The sequence below is a fragment of the Sphaerodactylus townsendi genome, linkage group LG03, assembly GCF_021028975.2.
Source record: "Sphaerodactylus townsendi isolate TG3544 linkage group LG03, MPM_Stown_v2.3, whole genome shotgun sequence".
NCBI classification, from domain to species: Eukaryota; Metazoa; Chordata; class Lepidosauria; order Squamata; family Sphaerodactylidae; genus Sphaerodactylus; species Sphaerodactylus townsendi.
In genome coordinates this window covers 178,541,769-178,556,043 of record NC_059427.1, presented here as the reverse complement: position 1 = coordinate 178,556,043, position 14,275 = coordinate 178,541,769, and the positions used below count along the sequence as shown (strand labels likewise).

The 14,275-nt window shown below is 45.3% G+C and overlaps 2 protein-coding genes across 6 annotated transcripts in view; one reads left to right on the top strand and one right to left on the bottom strand.

Annotated features, from left to right (window-relative positions):
- SENP1 (SUMO specific peptidase 1) overlaps positions 1-7,809 on the bottom strand; it is a 36,794-nt gene extending 28,985 nt beyond the window's left edge. For 2 of the 3 annotated variants that reach the window (XR_007243984.1, XM_048490483.1), the window contains exons 1-4: positions 7,658-7,809; positions 4,029-4,095; positions 1,985-2,035; positions 692-822 (exon numbers count right to left, since the gene is read on the bottom strand). Coding sequence is in view for 2 of the 3 variants with exons in the window: in XM_048490483.1 (XP_048346440.1) it covers positions 692-822; positions 1,985-1,988 (135 nt within the window). In the remaining variant the exon portion in view is untranslated. Of the gene's footprint in view, positions 1-691; positions 823-1,984; positions 2,036-4,028; positions 4,096-7,091; positions 7,505-7,657 lie in introns of all 3 variants that reach the window. The other variant, XM_048490484.1, reaches the window with a different exon arrangement.
- Positions 7,810-7,883: 74 nt separating this feature from the next.
- Positions 7,884-14,275, top strand: part of LOC125430305 (ATP-dependent 6-phosphofructokinase, muscle type) — a 65,278-nt gene continuing 58,886 nt past the window's right edge. Inside the window, exon 1 of one of the 3 annotated variants that reach the window (XM_048492228.1) lies at positions 7,884-7,982. Coding sequence is in view for 1 of the 3 variants with exons in the window: in XM_048492227.1 (XP_048348184.1) it covers positions 11,121-11,247 (127 nt within the window). In the remaining 2 variants the exon portion in view is untranslated. Of the gene's footprint in view, positions 7,983-8,040; positions 8,060-11,103; positions 11,248-14,275 lie in introns of those variants that run through there. The other 2 variants (XM_048492230.1, XM_048492227.1) reach the window with 2 other exon arrangements.

The window sequence follows — 14,275 nt, the reverse complement described above, 5'->3', positions numbered from 1 at the left end:
CCTAAAGGTCATTAACTGCAAAAATTCAAGTGTGTACATATTAAAACAAAGCATTATGAAATAAACATGGGATATGATATTATGATACATACACGGGAACTCTATAATTTTGCAATCTGAAACATGAAAGTGTCCTGTGAGTAATTACATAAATTTAAGGAGTGACACATGTAGGATGCTTTGCACAAGTACAGGGGAGGAAATTGTATTGTTTCATTAAATAACTTAGATTTGGACCTTGAGGAGATAAACAGGACAGAAACCATGTAGAGGAAGATGCTAAGCATTTCAGGGGAAAACCAACCACCTTTGAGTGGGAACAGGCAGCAGGCCTTTACACTGGATATTAGTTAGTCAAGGAGAGCTTAACGAATTCTGCAGCCTTTTCAACAATGACAGAATTCTAAGGATCCTACATACAAATTCATTTTGCACAAAATCAAAACAACCAGTTTCACTTGAATTGACGGCAAATATCACTCCAAATCAATCCCTCACAAGATCTGACTTTGGGAGTATCAGAAAACAATTTAATAGAATCACAGAGTTGGAAGAGACCACAAGGACCCTCAAGTCCCCCTGCCATGCAGGAACACACAATCAAAGCACACTTCTGAGTAAGCCTATGCTTTCCTTCACAAAAGGCATATCCCTCACACTAGTAAGAAAGCAAATGTACTGATTCTCAAACCTTGTTGCCAGATAATGGAAGATGATCCCCCGAGTCAGCATCTTGTTGAAGAGGGTGGACTTTGAATATAGAGGCATGATTAGCTAACACATAGTCTCCAGCATCCACCTTCATCAATTCAACAGTTTCATCTGAAGGAAAGAATGAAAGCTTCTCAGTGCATGACTTAAGATACAAAATCCCAAGATGGTTCCACTCCTACAAGCATCATTTAAGCCACTGGTCAGCAACCTTTACCACCCAAAGAGCCATTTGGACCCGTTTTCCACAGGCCCGAAGATCTAGGAGCCGCCTCCGGTTCAGCCCATCCACTCACCTTTCTTCCAGCGCTGGGAGGCGGAGGTGCCAGGCAGGGAAACCCCCTCTGCCCGACGGAGCAGGCAGCTGCCTGCTCCATGGGGCAGAGGGGGGATGGCGGCCACAGCCTTCCTGTTGCTACCGCCTCTCACGCTGTGGGAGGCAGCGGCGCTGGGCAGGGAAAACCCCTCTGCCCAACGGAGAAGGCAGCCGCCAGCCTGATCCATGGGGCAGAGGGGGATGGCAGCTGCAGCCTGCCCAGTGCCACCGCCTCTTGTGCTGCGTGGGGCAGAGGGGATGGTAGAGGGGGGATGGCGGCTGCTCTGGAGGGACACGTCCACACTACCCTCTGACCTCTAGGGGTCGGAGGGCAGCGTGGATGTGTCCCTCCAGCACTCCAGAGCAGCGCTGGAAGGAGAGGGGAGGGTCGCGAAAAGCGGCGCCCCGCACACAGAGCCCCCTCCGGTTTGGCCCCTCCACTCACCTTTCCTCCCAGTGCTACTCTGGAGGGACATGCCCACGCTACCCTCCGACCTCCAGGCCACACAGAGCTGCAGTATAAGGTTGAAAGAGCCGCATGCAGCTCTGGAGCCGCAGGGTTGCAGACCCCTGATTTAAGCCAACACAAGTTGAACACTTTCTGGAAAGGTAAATAAAAATGCGCACAGGCAACAAAAGTAATCCCTATCTCTAATTCATAAACTGGTTCAATGGTCGCTTTGCAGCTGCAGTCAACAGTATTTGTACTGAACAAAAATTGTATTTGGGTACTACTACTCTTTATAGCTGATGAAGATTAAAACAGCTCAATGCAATACAGGTAGGACAGTTGGAAACTCCGTCGTTCCTCTCAAAAGCAGGCAATGAAATTGTCTTCTCTGTAGAGCAAGCACTGCCATGGCAAGTGTGAGAAGGCCCTGGGCTGGTTCCAAAGCCGATATTAGGCCTTCTGTAGTCTTGACAAATGCTATAAAAGTCGGCATGAAAAATACTCACCCATTATGGCAACTGCTCACATAATTGACAGATGGCTCAAACTTTAAATGCCTGAAAAAAAAGCAAGACGTGTAAACAAGTGCATTATATTAAACTGGAACTTTACTGGACACATTACCCAAATACAACTTTTGTTCAGCACAAATACTCTGTTTCCTGAATGAGAAGGACAGAAGCTGGGAAGGTTGGGCATACACAAGGATTTTAAGAACAAACTAGACAAAAGTATCACTATGAGCACATTGAATGGGATGGTTCATAATGAACAGAAATTCATCATTTAAAACATTATTTCTGTTCTTTGGAAAGTTAGAATCAGAATTTCTGGCTCTTTGAAACACTTAATTCTAATTAAACCAGGGTACATGGATCATTATGTTATCTCATGCACACAGCTCGATTACTGATTCTAACTGTAGCGTCGCATGCAGTTGACAATCCATACTTTACTGCAGGGATCCCCACAGGGGTGCCTGAAGGCACCATGGCACCCACCAACACCTTTCCTAGCACCCACTTTTAGAAAGCAAGCAAGGCTAGGTGGGATTTTTGCCTTAGCAGGGCTTCTGATTGGTGGTTCAGATTAAAGGGCATGTTTCTACCTGAGTTTCTACCTGAAATGTTGAAGAAGCGCTATTAGACTGTCACATATAACCTTGTTCCCTAGCATTTGGTGATTGGCTACACTTCTCTCGGTGGTAATTTTGTGATTATGTCCACTGACCTGTGTCAGAATTCCAAAGGTGCCCACAAGCTCAAAAAGGTTTAGGACCTATGATGTACTGTATTAACTATTACTAGCTCTACAAATTTAGCCCATGGGATAACAGTTGGACCACAACAAGGACAAATTCTTAGATGGGATGGAAATCAATCACTGCAGGCTACACAAAGAAACTGAAATGAACAGAGAGGTGCCATGGCTTTCTATCCTCGGTTCTTTCCAACTTTCCCACATCCTGCATACACCCGCTTCCTCCTTCCTGTACCTGCCAACCTGATTACTACTGGTGTGTGTGTGTGCTTTTAATCATCATTATACTGACAGCCATTCCTATATGTCAGGCAAATTAAACATGATATATCTCAATTAGTAATATTTTGCTTTGAAAGCAGCTAGCAGATATTTACATTTTTCTGAAAATGCCAGTAACCCCCCCCCAACCCCCTCCCCCATTCCTGTCATGGTGCATACTACTTTTCTCACTCATTCATGCTTCCAAACAAATGCCAAATTTTCTCCCTGACTCAACCACACTTTCCACTCAGAACTTCTCTGCCCAAGCACCAGTGCCATCTTGCATCAGCAGCTTGTGCCAGATCCTGGAAGGGTAAGCTATAACCCAAAGCTTCCTTCCTTCCTTCCTTTCCAAACACAGGAACAGTATTTCCACAAGATGCGTGACTTCGTCTAATTCCCCTCCTTACTAGAATCCTGTTTCACAAAGCTTTTTGTCCATTTGGGTTCCACAATCCCGAGGATCACAGCCAAAAGAGGCCCCCTTTCCCGCTTGCAGTAACAGAAAAGTTAGTAACATCCAATCTCTTTTCCGTTTTCTGTACTTGCAAAAAGACAAGTAAGCAATGTTTATAGACGTGGGCCCGCATTACTATATCATAACCCTTATGATGTCAATGTGGTCAATGTCAAAAAGATCACAAATTCCTGGATACACATTGCCTCCACAACACAACTTATTTATGCTGACATCATCACTGAGATACTGGAGAAGATGAGTACTCTGCACTCTTATCTGATATAACTAAACTTTAACAGCAGAACTATTCATTCAGGAAATCATCATCTGTCTATTTTTTTAAATCTTATAATGATTTTCAAAGCAATTAACTACTTAACTGTGTCCAAGATAGGTTTTTGGCAGTACAACAAAAATACGTGGTACATGACACTCCCCTCCCCTGGTATGTCCATTCTGGTGTCACTGTTCAGACACTGGAAGAGATTCCCATGCACACACACTATGGGAATGTTCTCTGATTCCATGATGTACAATGTAAAAATAGTTACTATAGTAGGACTTACTTCCAAGTAGACCTGCTTAAAACAACACGGACTGTCCTCTCTTCTCACCAGTTGAGATGGGATAGAACTGGAAATACAGAAGGGAGACAAAGAAGTAGATTTAGTGTCATAAAAAACCATGTGCTTAAGGTATCACAAAAGAGTCAAGTGACGTACTACAGGAATAATGTGATTGTTAGAGCGGTCATTGCTACACAGGAATCCACAAAAATTCTGAGAAATATGGAAGAGGCAGAATGAGCATAATATCAGTGTGAGGAAATGAAACATGAGACAGTGAGGCGGCAGCCATGGAGTCACCAGAAATAAGCAGGAATTCAGGTTAGCAAGCTAGAGAAATGAAGGAAGGATGGCCCGCAGCTAATTAGCATCATGGAAAGAAAATCCTTTCACCTTCCTATCTGTTCAATCTGTACGCAGAACATATCATAAGGCAAACTAGATTAGATTTAGATGAAGTAGAAGTGAAACTTAGTGAAAGCAACATTAACATTTTGAGATATGCAGATGACATCACATTACTGGCAGAAAACAACAAAGTCTTGGAATATCTATGGATGAAGGTTAAAATAAAAATGTCTAAGCAGGATTACAGCTGAACATCAGGAAGACAAAAGTAATGATTACAGGGGAATTACACATCTTTAAGATGAAGAAGTTAAAACTGTTCAAGATTTTCTGTTCCCTGGCTCCATCATAAGCCAAAAGAGATATAGCAACCAGGAAATCAAATCCGGGATGGGCAGCTGTTCTTTATAAGGATACTTCACCAGCAACCCAGATGAAGTTAATTAATGCCACAGCATTCCCTGTTACTATGTACGGGTATGAAAGTTGGAGAAAACAAACAGGAAGAAAGTTGATTCCTTTGAAATGTGGTGCTGGAGGAGTTTTACAGATACTGTGAACCACCAAAAATACAAATAAGTGACTCCTAGATCAAATCAAGTCTGACTCTCTCTAGAATCTCAAATGACTAAACTGAGACTAGAGTACTTTGGTCACATTATGAGAAAACCAGAAACACTGGAAAAAGCATTCATGTCAGGAAAGGTTGAAGGCAGCAGGAAAAGAGGAAGACCCAACATAAGCTAGATTGGCTCCATAAAGGAAGCCATGGCTTGCAAGACCTGACCAAGGCTGATAACGACAGGGCATTTGGAAGAACATTAATTCACAGGGTCTCCATAAGTGTCTTTGTGGTACTTAACGAACACACATAAAGAATATACTAACCACACCGCAAAAAGAAACAATGTACAGAATTTGGGGTTCAGTTATTAAGGACATGAATAGGGAGGGCTGCATCAGGTCATGTAGAAAGAATCATAATCTTGTTCTTGTACCTCATCAGGGTTTCTTGAGACAAAAAAACAAATACAACATGTTTCTTCCAATAAAATCTCGGGTGTATTGGATTAGAGCTGTTTGTTTGCTGGCCACAATTCCATTTTTTAAAAAGAAAAGTATATTAATATGATGACATCTAGTTAGCTGAACCCCCACCCAAGGACCACTGTTTCTCCTTTGCCTACACTGAAATAACTAAGTGAATAAACAATACAGGAAAGTGGTTGTGGTGGGTTTTCCGGGCTGTGTGGCGTGGTCTGACGGATCTTGTTCCTAACGTGGTCTGACGGATCTTGTTCCTAAGGCTGTTACACACTGTGTCCAGTGGCCGGCCGCTCCGTGGACAGGTAGCACAGTGTGTAACAGACTTCCCTCTGTGATACACCTCTGAAGATGCTAGCCACAGATGCAGGCGAACGTTAGGAACAAGATCCGTCAGACCACGCCACATAGCCCAGAAAACCCACCAGAACCTTTGAATCTGGCTGTGAAAGCCTTCGACAATACAGGAAAGGCTCAGACATACACTCAAAGCAATGGTTAAGGCATTCAGAAAGTCCCAAACTCAAACCTAATTTTGAGCATTTCCATTTAAAATAATGAGGTGGTAAATGATGCGAGAGACTTAAGACCCCAGAGTTGCTGCCTGTCAGAGTAGATAATACCAGTCGTGACAGATCAAGGTTCTGCGTCAATACAATGTGGCTTCATGTATGTCTGTATGTGACTGAATGGCCATGCTCATTATTCTCTACACATCCCACAGTATTACATTTGCTTAAAACTTATGCCTAAAAAAGATGAAAGACGCTTCGTAACACAAACATGAAAAAAAATTAAATGGAACAGTTTCTAGATATGGTTTTAAAGTATAACAACCATATCAAAGACAGCTTTAGCAGGAATTTTTAAAAAGCAAGATGGGGAGGGAGGGAAATACAGAGATGCTCAAGGGCCTATAGTATGCTACAGGGAGATGGGTGGGATTTCCAAGTGATTTATCCTCTCCCAAGTAACTACAACATCACTTTGCATTTATACAGTGTTTTGAGTACTTAAAACCACACACATCATTGTCAGTATTTCACTTAAAATCGTTTAACCAGCAACTCTCAGTAAAAGACACTTGGGTGGCTCAGCAACCCTTACAATAGTCCAGTAAAGTGGATTAATATTACTATTCCCATTTTTAGATGGGAGGATTAGACATTAACAAGCTAATATGTATTTTATTGTGACTCTCAGAGAGCGCTTTGAAGATATTTTTAACTCTTGAAAGCTTATAGACCAGAAGTGTTCTTAGTCTCTAAGGTCGAATCCCCACTACCATCTTAGCCAGGTTTCAGAACACAAACTAACCAGGTTTGACGGACGACCTCCCCGGTCGAATCCCCACTACCGTCTTAACCAGGTTTTAGAACACAAACGACCTCAAACCTGGTTAGTTTGTGTTCTGAAACCTGGCTAAGACGGTAGTGGGGATTCAACCGGGGAGGTCGTCCCTCAAACCTGGTTTGTGTTCTGAAACCTGGCTAAGACGGTAGTGGGGATTCGACCTAAGGTGCTAGTAGGCTCAAATCTGGATGGTTTTATCGTGATTTTTTTTTTCACCTAGCGCTGCAAGCTGCCCTAAGCATATATATATTTTTATCACAAAACCAAAACCAGATGATGGATTTACAGTATTAGACACCAAGCCTTGTTAGGACAAACCCTGGATCAGCAGGTGGAGCTTCTGGAGGAGGGAGGAAGGTGCAGAGGGTGGCACCTGGAGGGTCACTGGGGTAGGGGAATACAAAGCTTTCAAACTCAGCGGAAGACAATCTGGCTCATTGGTTCTGGCGACCTCGGCTTCGTGTCAGAAGTCTAAGAAGGATGAGGTCTAAAATGCCTGAAGCACCATCGTCTCCCTTTAGGTTCTGCTCAGTTTCGGAAGCTCTACTGGTGTCAACACGAGGCTGGGCGTGACCGTTCAAAGCACTCTGGAAATGTGGAAAAGTAGTGCCATATTACGAAGAGTTAGTCCAGTCTAATTCCCTGGCAGCCTCTTTTCCAGGCAGAGGCGAGGCTGGACCCTCCTCACAACCGAGGGGCAAAACGGGGAAAGCGAGAGGAAGGCTGCACACCTGCAAAGGAAAAGAAAAACTAAGCAGAGGAAGCAAAAGGAGCAGCTGAAGAACCAGGACCCGGCCTCGGTGGAGCTTGATATGAGGAGAAATGGAAGAGACACCGACCAGGGGCAGTTGCAATCGTTACTGCACCCCAACCCCCTCCCTTACCGGAAAAGACGCCGACCGACCGAACTGAGGCGAAGAAACCCGACACGACTATCCCTCACGCCTCCTCAACCAAGACTCTGTTTCTTTCTTTCTTTCCATTCCAACCCGATTCGAAGAGGCGGGAATGTCAAGGCGAGGCGGAAGCGGAAGCGCTTGCGGACAAGCGCTCGAGCCCCCGGTTCCGGACCCGGGCCTACTGGCGCATGCGCACTCCGTCCCCGGCAAAACAGAAGCCGGCCGAACGCCCAGAAGAGGAGGGGGGCGTGGTTAGAGAAAGAATTTTTAGCGCCCGGGACGAGAGGTTGGTGATGCGCATGCGCCGCTGGTAAGAGCCTGGAGTCTTGTTGCGCGCTGAGATTTCTTGTGTCGGAATGGGTTTTATGGACCCGCGTTTCTGATGAGGTGTAGATCTGGGTTTATTTTAGTTCTTCGAGGGAGCGAGGTGTGGCGCGGGTGCATTTTCTGCTGTTAGCTTCCTAGCGTAAATGGTTGACTGGTCAGAGCGAAAGGGTATGCGGCTCCAGTGTTGCAAGCGGAGTGTGCATGGAGAATCCCTTGCGGTTTGCCGCCTCCTCCTCCCCGTGTATTGCATTCACAAGTATCTTGCGTCCATTTGATTGCCTTAGTGTTGATACCCCTCTTCTTCCATGAGTTTGTCCCTCCGCTCAGTGTGGGTTACGTAAGGCACGAAACCAGACCACCCACCGGCGAGCTGCGTGCGTCTGCCTGCTTGTGGAATCTCCCAGGCATACTGAAAAATACGATTTTGTAAGATAACCAGAATGGAAGGGCGGAAGAGAATATCCCGTTAAGCCTATTTTAAAGAATCTAGGTGTATAGCGGAATAAGGGGGCAAATGGCTGAGAATGATCGGATGGACTAACACTTCATATTGCAGGGGATGGACTGCATTTTTCGCAACTCCTCTGGGCTGGTAATTTGTTATAAGTGAAAAACTAGCTTAGAAGGCAGAAGTGCAGAGCAGGTAAGAACTGAGCTCTGCCACCAGTAATTCCAAGGAATCACCAGGCCCCACCTGGAGGTTGGCAACCCTATCCTGGCTTTCTCCATCAGGGTCTACTTTTAATTTGCAGGGATTTCTTACATGGGAGCAGCATTAAGTCTATGATTTCTTCCATCCTCCATACTTGTAAGCTATTTTACAGTTTCGAGGGAAAGTATACCTTAACATTCCTGAGGAGGGGTAGACTTTGATGTTTGCATGTTGTTCACCCCCACATGAATAATTCCTTATAAGATTCCTGTACCTGTTCAGAAATACTACTTTTTTTTTCATTTCAATTATATTTGTACCTGCCCTATCCCCGAAGGGCTCAGGGCTCTTAAGCAAGCCTGGGGGCTGTCGGAGAAGAAAATGCCTCATCCTTTAACATAAGCTTAATGGGATATTATTTGACATCATTCTGTAAAATGCTTCAACTGTCCATTTCCATGCATACATTTTTCTCTGTTAAAGGGGCAGGACACTTTTCTCCAGGCCGGTTGTTAACCCTGTATATGGGTTTGGAGGCAAAGGGAAAACAGCAACCTAGGCCGTTTGTGCACAACCAATTACAGCGTTGTGCCATCAGTGTTATTGGCAACGCTGCAGCAACAGAGTGTTTGCAGTGGCCAGCCGCTCCGTGGACAGGTAGCACATCGGCGGAACCACAGCACTTCGCACGACTGCACTTCGCAAATGGCGTTCTTTCCCCCCCCCCCCCCTGGTTGGGCTGCCATTGTGGGGGTGGGCTCTGCGGCACTGATTCCTGGCGGGCGCTTTGTGTGACGCTGACCGCCATTGTTGAAAAGACTTGCTAGTTTAGCAGTTTTCAAATACACTGTTGTGGGCCCGCAACAGTGTTGCTGCATCGCTGCAGTATCGTTTCTGCGGCAGCGGCCATGCGAAACATAATGCTGTTTTTACTGTCCTCGTACCGGCTTTTTTTGCCCGTGCGGAAATGGCCCTAGTGAGTGACATGTCATGTATTTTTAGACTGAACCAAGTTGAAAATTGATTAGGGGGCATGTGAATGTGTTTCCAAAGCAAGGATGACGAGTGAATTCTGAATGTATTAGCTTTGGGTGATGAATAGGAAATCTTTTTGGCTTATGTGCAAAAATCCCACCACAGCCCTGCAGTGTCTTCCTCTGAAGATGTTGGAATCTGATAAGCAAAATGGGATGAGAGAGCTGAGGGATGTAAGTAGCCAGGTGAGGCCCAGCAATTCTGCCAGTGCTCATGGGGTGGGGTACCAGCACTCTTCATTGACAAAACAGTCTACTATGCAACTGTCTAGTCTGACATATGTGGCTGGCATTACCTATCCTTGAGAGAGAAAGAAAGAATTGCTTAATGGGGCTGTGCTTATACCTAGTCTCAAGAGAATGACATCATTGTCTTGAGAACGAGCCTCACAGGATCAGTAAAGTAATATCCAACAATGTTAGATGTGTATATTGAGTTTGTTGTTGTGATGCCATGTCCATTGTATAGCAAATCCTACCTACCCTGTTTCTCCAAAAATAAGACATCCCCTGAAAATAAGACGTAGTAGAGGTTTTGCTGAAGTACTAAATATAAAACATCCCCCGAAAGTAAGATGTTACAAAGTTTTTGTTTGGAAGCATGCCCGTCGAACAACATCAGAGCATGCAGCTGTGGAGCGGAAAAATAAGACATCCCCTGAAAATAAGACCTAGCGCATCTTTGGGAGCAAAAATTAATATAAGACACTGTCTTATTTTCGGAGAAACATGGTAGTTACCGGTAAGATGCTTCCATGTAATCTAGATTCTGCAGGGAAACACCTGTCCACACCAACATTTAATATTTTTACAACTTTGTGAACATATAATTAATTTTGTTGCTAAGGCTTGATCTACATATGTTGCAGGATAACCTGCTTGGATGTGACAGTGAGGGGTTGGGACACAAAGCAGACATATGTTTCTACCTGCTTGAGATAATTTCAGTATTTTCCCCCCATGCTGCCTTCTTTTGTTCAAGAATGGGTCACTTACATATCCTGTGTTGCAATCCTGATTTACTGGAGATCTTCCTGAGGTTGGATGAATAACTCCAAATAGAGAAATTCCTGGACATCTGGGGGTGGAACCTGGTAAGGGGTGGGGCAAGGAGAGATGGATCTCAGCCATAAAGCCTAATGTCATAGAGTCTACCATGTAAAGCAGCCATGTTTTTCTAGGGGAACTGAGCTCTGCATCAGTAATTCCAAGACATCTCCAGGCCCCACCTGGAGGTTGGCAACCCTGTCCTGGATTCTAGGGCAGTTAAATGCCAGTATCGTCCAAAACTAGTCTTCAGTGCAGCATGACTGGAACATTTTCAAAGGCCATGTCTTTTATATCCACCAATCAGGGAGTGGCACAGCCAAAATAACTGTCAGGGAGACCTGACACATCTATAAATATCATACAAGAAAGCACGCATGTCCCGGTTATGTGGGCTCCCCTGGATTTCTCTGTAGTAGGATCCAGCCTTTTCATTTCGGTGTCCCTTACCTTTGCAGCTGTTGTCTTCTATTTTACCTTCTACTCCTTCTCTGAAGAAAAAGACAATCGACCAGGTTAGTGAAGACCCATTGGTTAGATCAAGGCTTGGTTATTCATACACTATGAGTAGGGTTTGTACTCATATTGTGTGGAAGAGCCAACCTCAGTCCGAAGCAAAGTTGCACCCTTCTAAGCCCATTGAAGAGGGTAACTCTACTTAAGATGCAATTCAGATCCATGTGTTTCCCAGGAATTCTCTGGGAGGCTTTTGAGCCACTTATGGTGATTCTTCATAGCCTATCACAGGACTGCAGTGAGAAAGAAATCTTTTCATACATTCTGGACTGGAGTGGGAAGAAAACTATAATAAACTATTTTTTTATTATTGTTTTAATAGAATGACCAGCTCTCTGTTGTAGGTCAGAACTCTTGGCCTTAACTAAAGCTTGAGAAGGCAGCTTGCAGCTTTAGAGCAAATGTGATATGATCTGTGGGAATACCCAGTGGCAAGTTTTGGGACATTTTTTCATGGGTCAAGTACTTCCTCCTCCTTTACTAACTGTATATTTTACTTCAGGCACAGATTTCTGTCACTGGCTTGAAGCAAATATCTCATCATGCACTAGGAAAAGTGCGAACTTGATGCTAAGTTTTGGCATTTCTCAAGAAGAAAATTGTAACAAGAATAAGAAAGTGTAACTTCGATATAACTTTTTGGTGAATTTAAAAGCTTGAACATGGCTTTGGCCCTGGTTCTCTGAACCAAGATGGCAACAAAACGCCCTACCTCTTGTTTTCTAGGGTGAATCAATTACCATCGTTTTCTAGGTGCTTCTGTAATTCCTCTCACAATTCAGAATGGAATGTAAAGGAGTCAGTGCAGACACTTCATTTGTCACAACAGGAGGGGGGGGGGCTTGCCAGAAGATGCTGTAGCCCAGTAGTTCTCTTTCCACAGTCGCTGTTACTTGCGGGTCGTAAGGAAGCTGTGAAAGTGGTATTTCAGCACCAGCTGCTCCATGGAATCCAAAGCACAGTCATCCCCCTTAAGCCCATTGTCTTCAGGCCTTGGAAGGGTATAACCCTACTTAGAATTGCACTTGATAGGTCCTCCTTTGCCCCCACTCTTTTATCGCGTGTATGAGTAATCTCACAGAACTTAAAAGCAGACCAAATCGGACCATTGGTCATTTTTGTCTGCTGTTGTCAACTCTGACAGTTTCCAGATGTTTACAGCCCAATCCAGATGGGGTGGGCTGAATGGGCAATGGGAGTAGTGCCGGGCTGTGCCGACCGTTTGCCCCCTCTGCGGGTGTAAGGGGCATCCCCCACCAGTGGAGAGAGCAAAGACGCTGGTTCTGGGCACCCCAGAGCTCTGCAGTAGTAAAACCAGTAAATGGGTGCCTCTGCAGAGCTATGGCAGAGCTGGGGCATTCTTGGGGTGGAGCTGACTTTAGTCAGCTTTCAACTGGGGTTTCAAGCTAGGAACACTGTGGCCCAGGCCTTAGACATGCATTAGACATGCATTAGAAGTCTATAAAATTATTCATGGGGTAGAAAATGTTGACAGGGAGAAATTTTTCTCTCTTTCTCACAATACTGGAACCAGGGGGCATTCATTGAAAATGCTGGGGGGAAGAATTAGGACTAATAAAAGGAAACACTTCTTCACGCAACGTGTGATTGGTGTTTGGAATATGCTGCCACAGGAGATGGTGATGGCCACTAACCTGGATAGCTTTAAAAGGGGCTTGGACAGATTTATGGAGGAGAAGTTGATCTCTGGCTCCCAATCTTGATCCTCCCTGATCTGAGATTGCAAATGCCTTAGCAGACCAGGAGCTCGGGAGCAGCAGCAGCAGCAGAAGGCCATTGCTTTCACCTCCTGCACGTGAGCTCCCAAAGGCACCTGGCGGGCCACTGCGAGTAGCAGAGAGCTGGACTAGATGGACTCTGGTCTGATCCAGCTGGCTTGTTCTTATGTTCTTATCACCCAAAAGGGTGGCATAACTACATTCAACCCCATGGAGGGCTTTCCAGGCAGCTGGGGTTTTTTCTCTTTTTGCTGCCTCCTCATGCCACCTGGAAGTCCTCTGGAGGTAGCACAGTAGCTGCGCTGTCCCTGTCCACCAGAACCCAAGGCTGTCAGCCATGTTGCATTTGCTGCAGTCAAGAACAAGAACACAAGAACTAGCCTGCTGGATCAGACCAGAGTCCATCTAGTCCAGCTCTCTGCTACTCGCAGTGGCCCACCAGGTGCCTTTGGGAGCTCACATGCAGGAGGTGAAAGCAAGGGCCTTAAGAACATAAGAAAGAGCCAGCTGGATCAGACCAGAGTCCATCTAGTCCAGCATTCTGCTACTCGCAGTGGCCCACCAGGTGCCTTTGGGAGCTCAAAATAACCAGTGGCCATGGCACTGTGAATATTTGATTTAGTAGACCATGGCACACATTTTCAGGAACGAGAGCTCATTTTGCCAGTAGCGTGAAATGCCAAGGCATCTCCCAGGTGTTGAATCAGGTGCTGGTCCATTCAAAGCACCTGTTTTCTCATTGGATTACAGCTCCTCCCCAGAGCCCCAGATCTATGAGGATGCTACGGGAGCTGCAAGAGCCTGCATCTCTTCACATTGCGATTGGTATCTCCGGGTCGGGAAATTCCTGGAGATTGGGGAGGGAGCTCAGCAAGGTATAATACCGTAGAGTCCACCCTCGAAAGCAGCCATTTCCTCCAAGAGAGCTGTTCTCTAGTCTGGAGATCAATTAAAATTCTGGGAGATCTCCAAACCTCAACCATAAAGGTAAACTCACTGAAGTTATAGAAGGCATGCAGAGTCTTAGACGTGTAGTGCAACTGTACTGAATAGAATTCCCTCTATTCCTACCCCAGAATGAAAGTCTCAGTTCTGAATTTGATGTGCGATCTCGGTTGGTTGCACCGCATGCTTGAAGCAGGGGCCTCTGCGTGCAACATTCTGTCTGTTTGCTGTGGGGACATGTCCATGATACAAAGTGGTATCAATCAGCCATACCAGATTGCATTGGGCACTGGGAATGACAGGAGGCTCACTTGGCATCAGTGGCCTGCTCCCAAATAGTCCA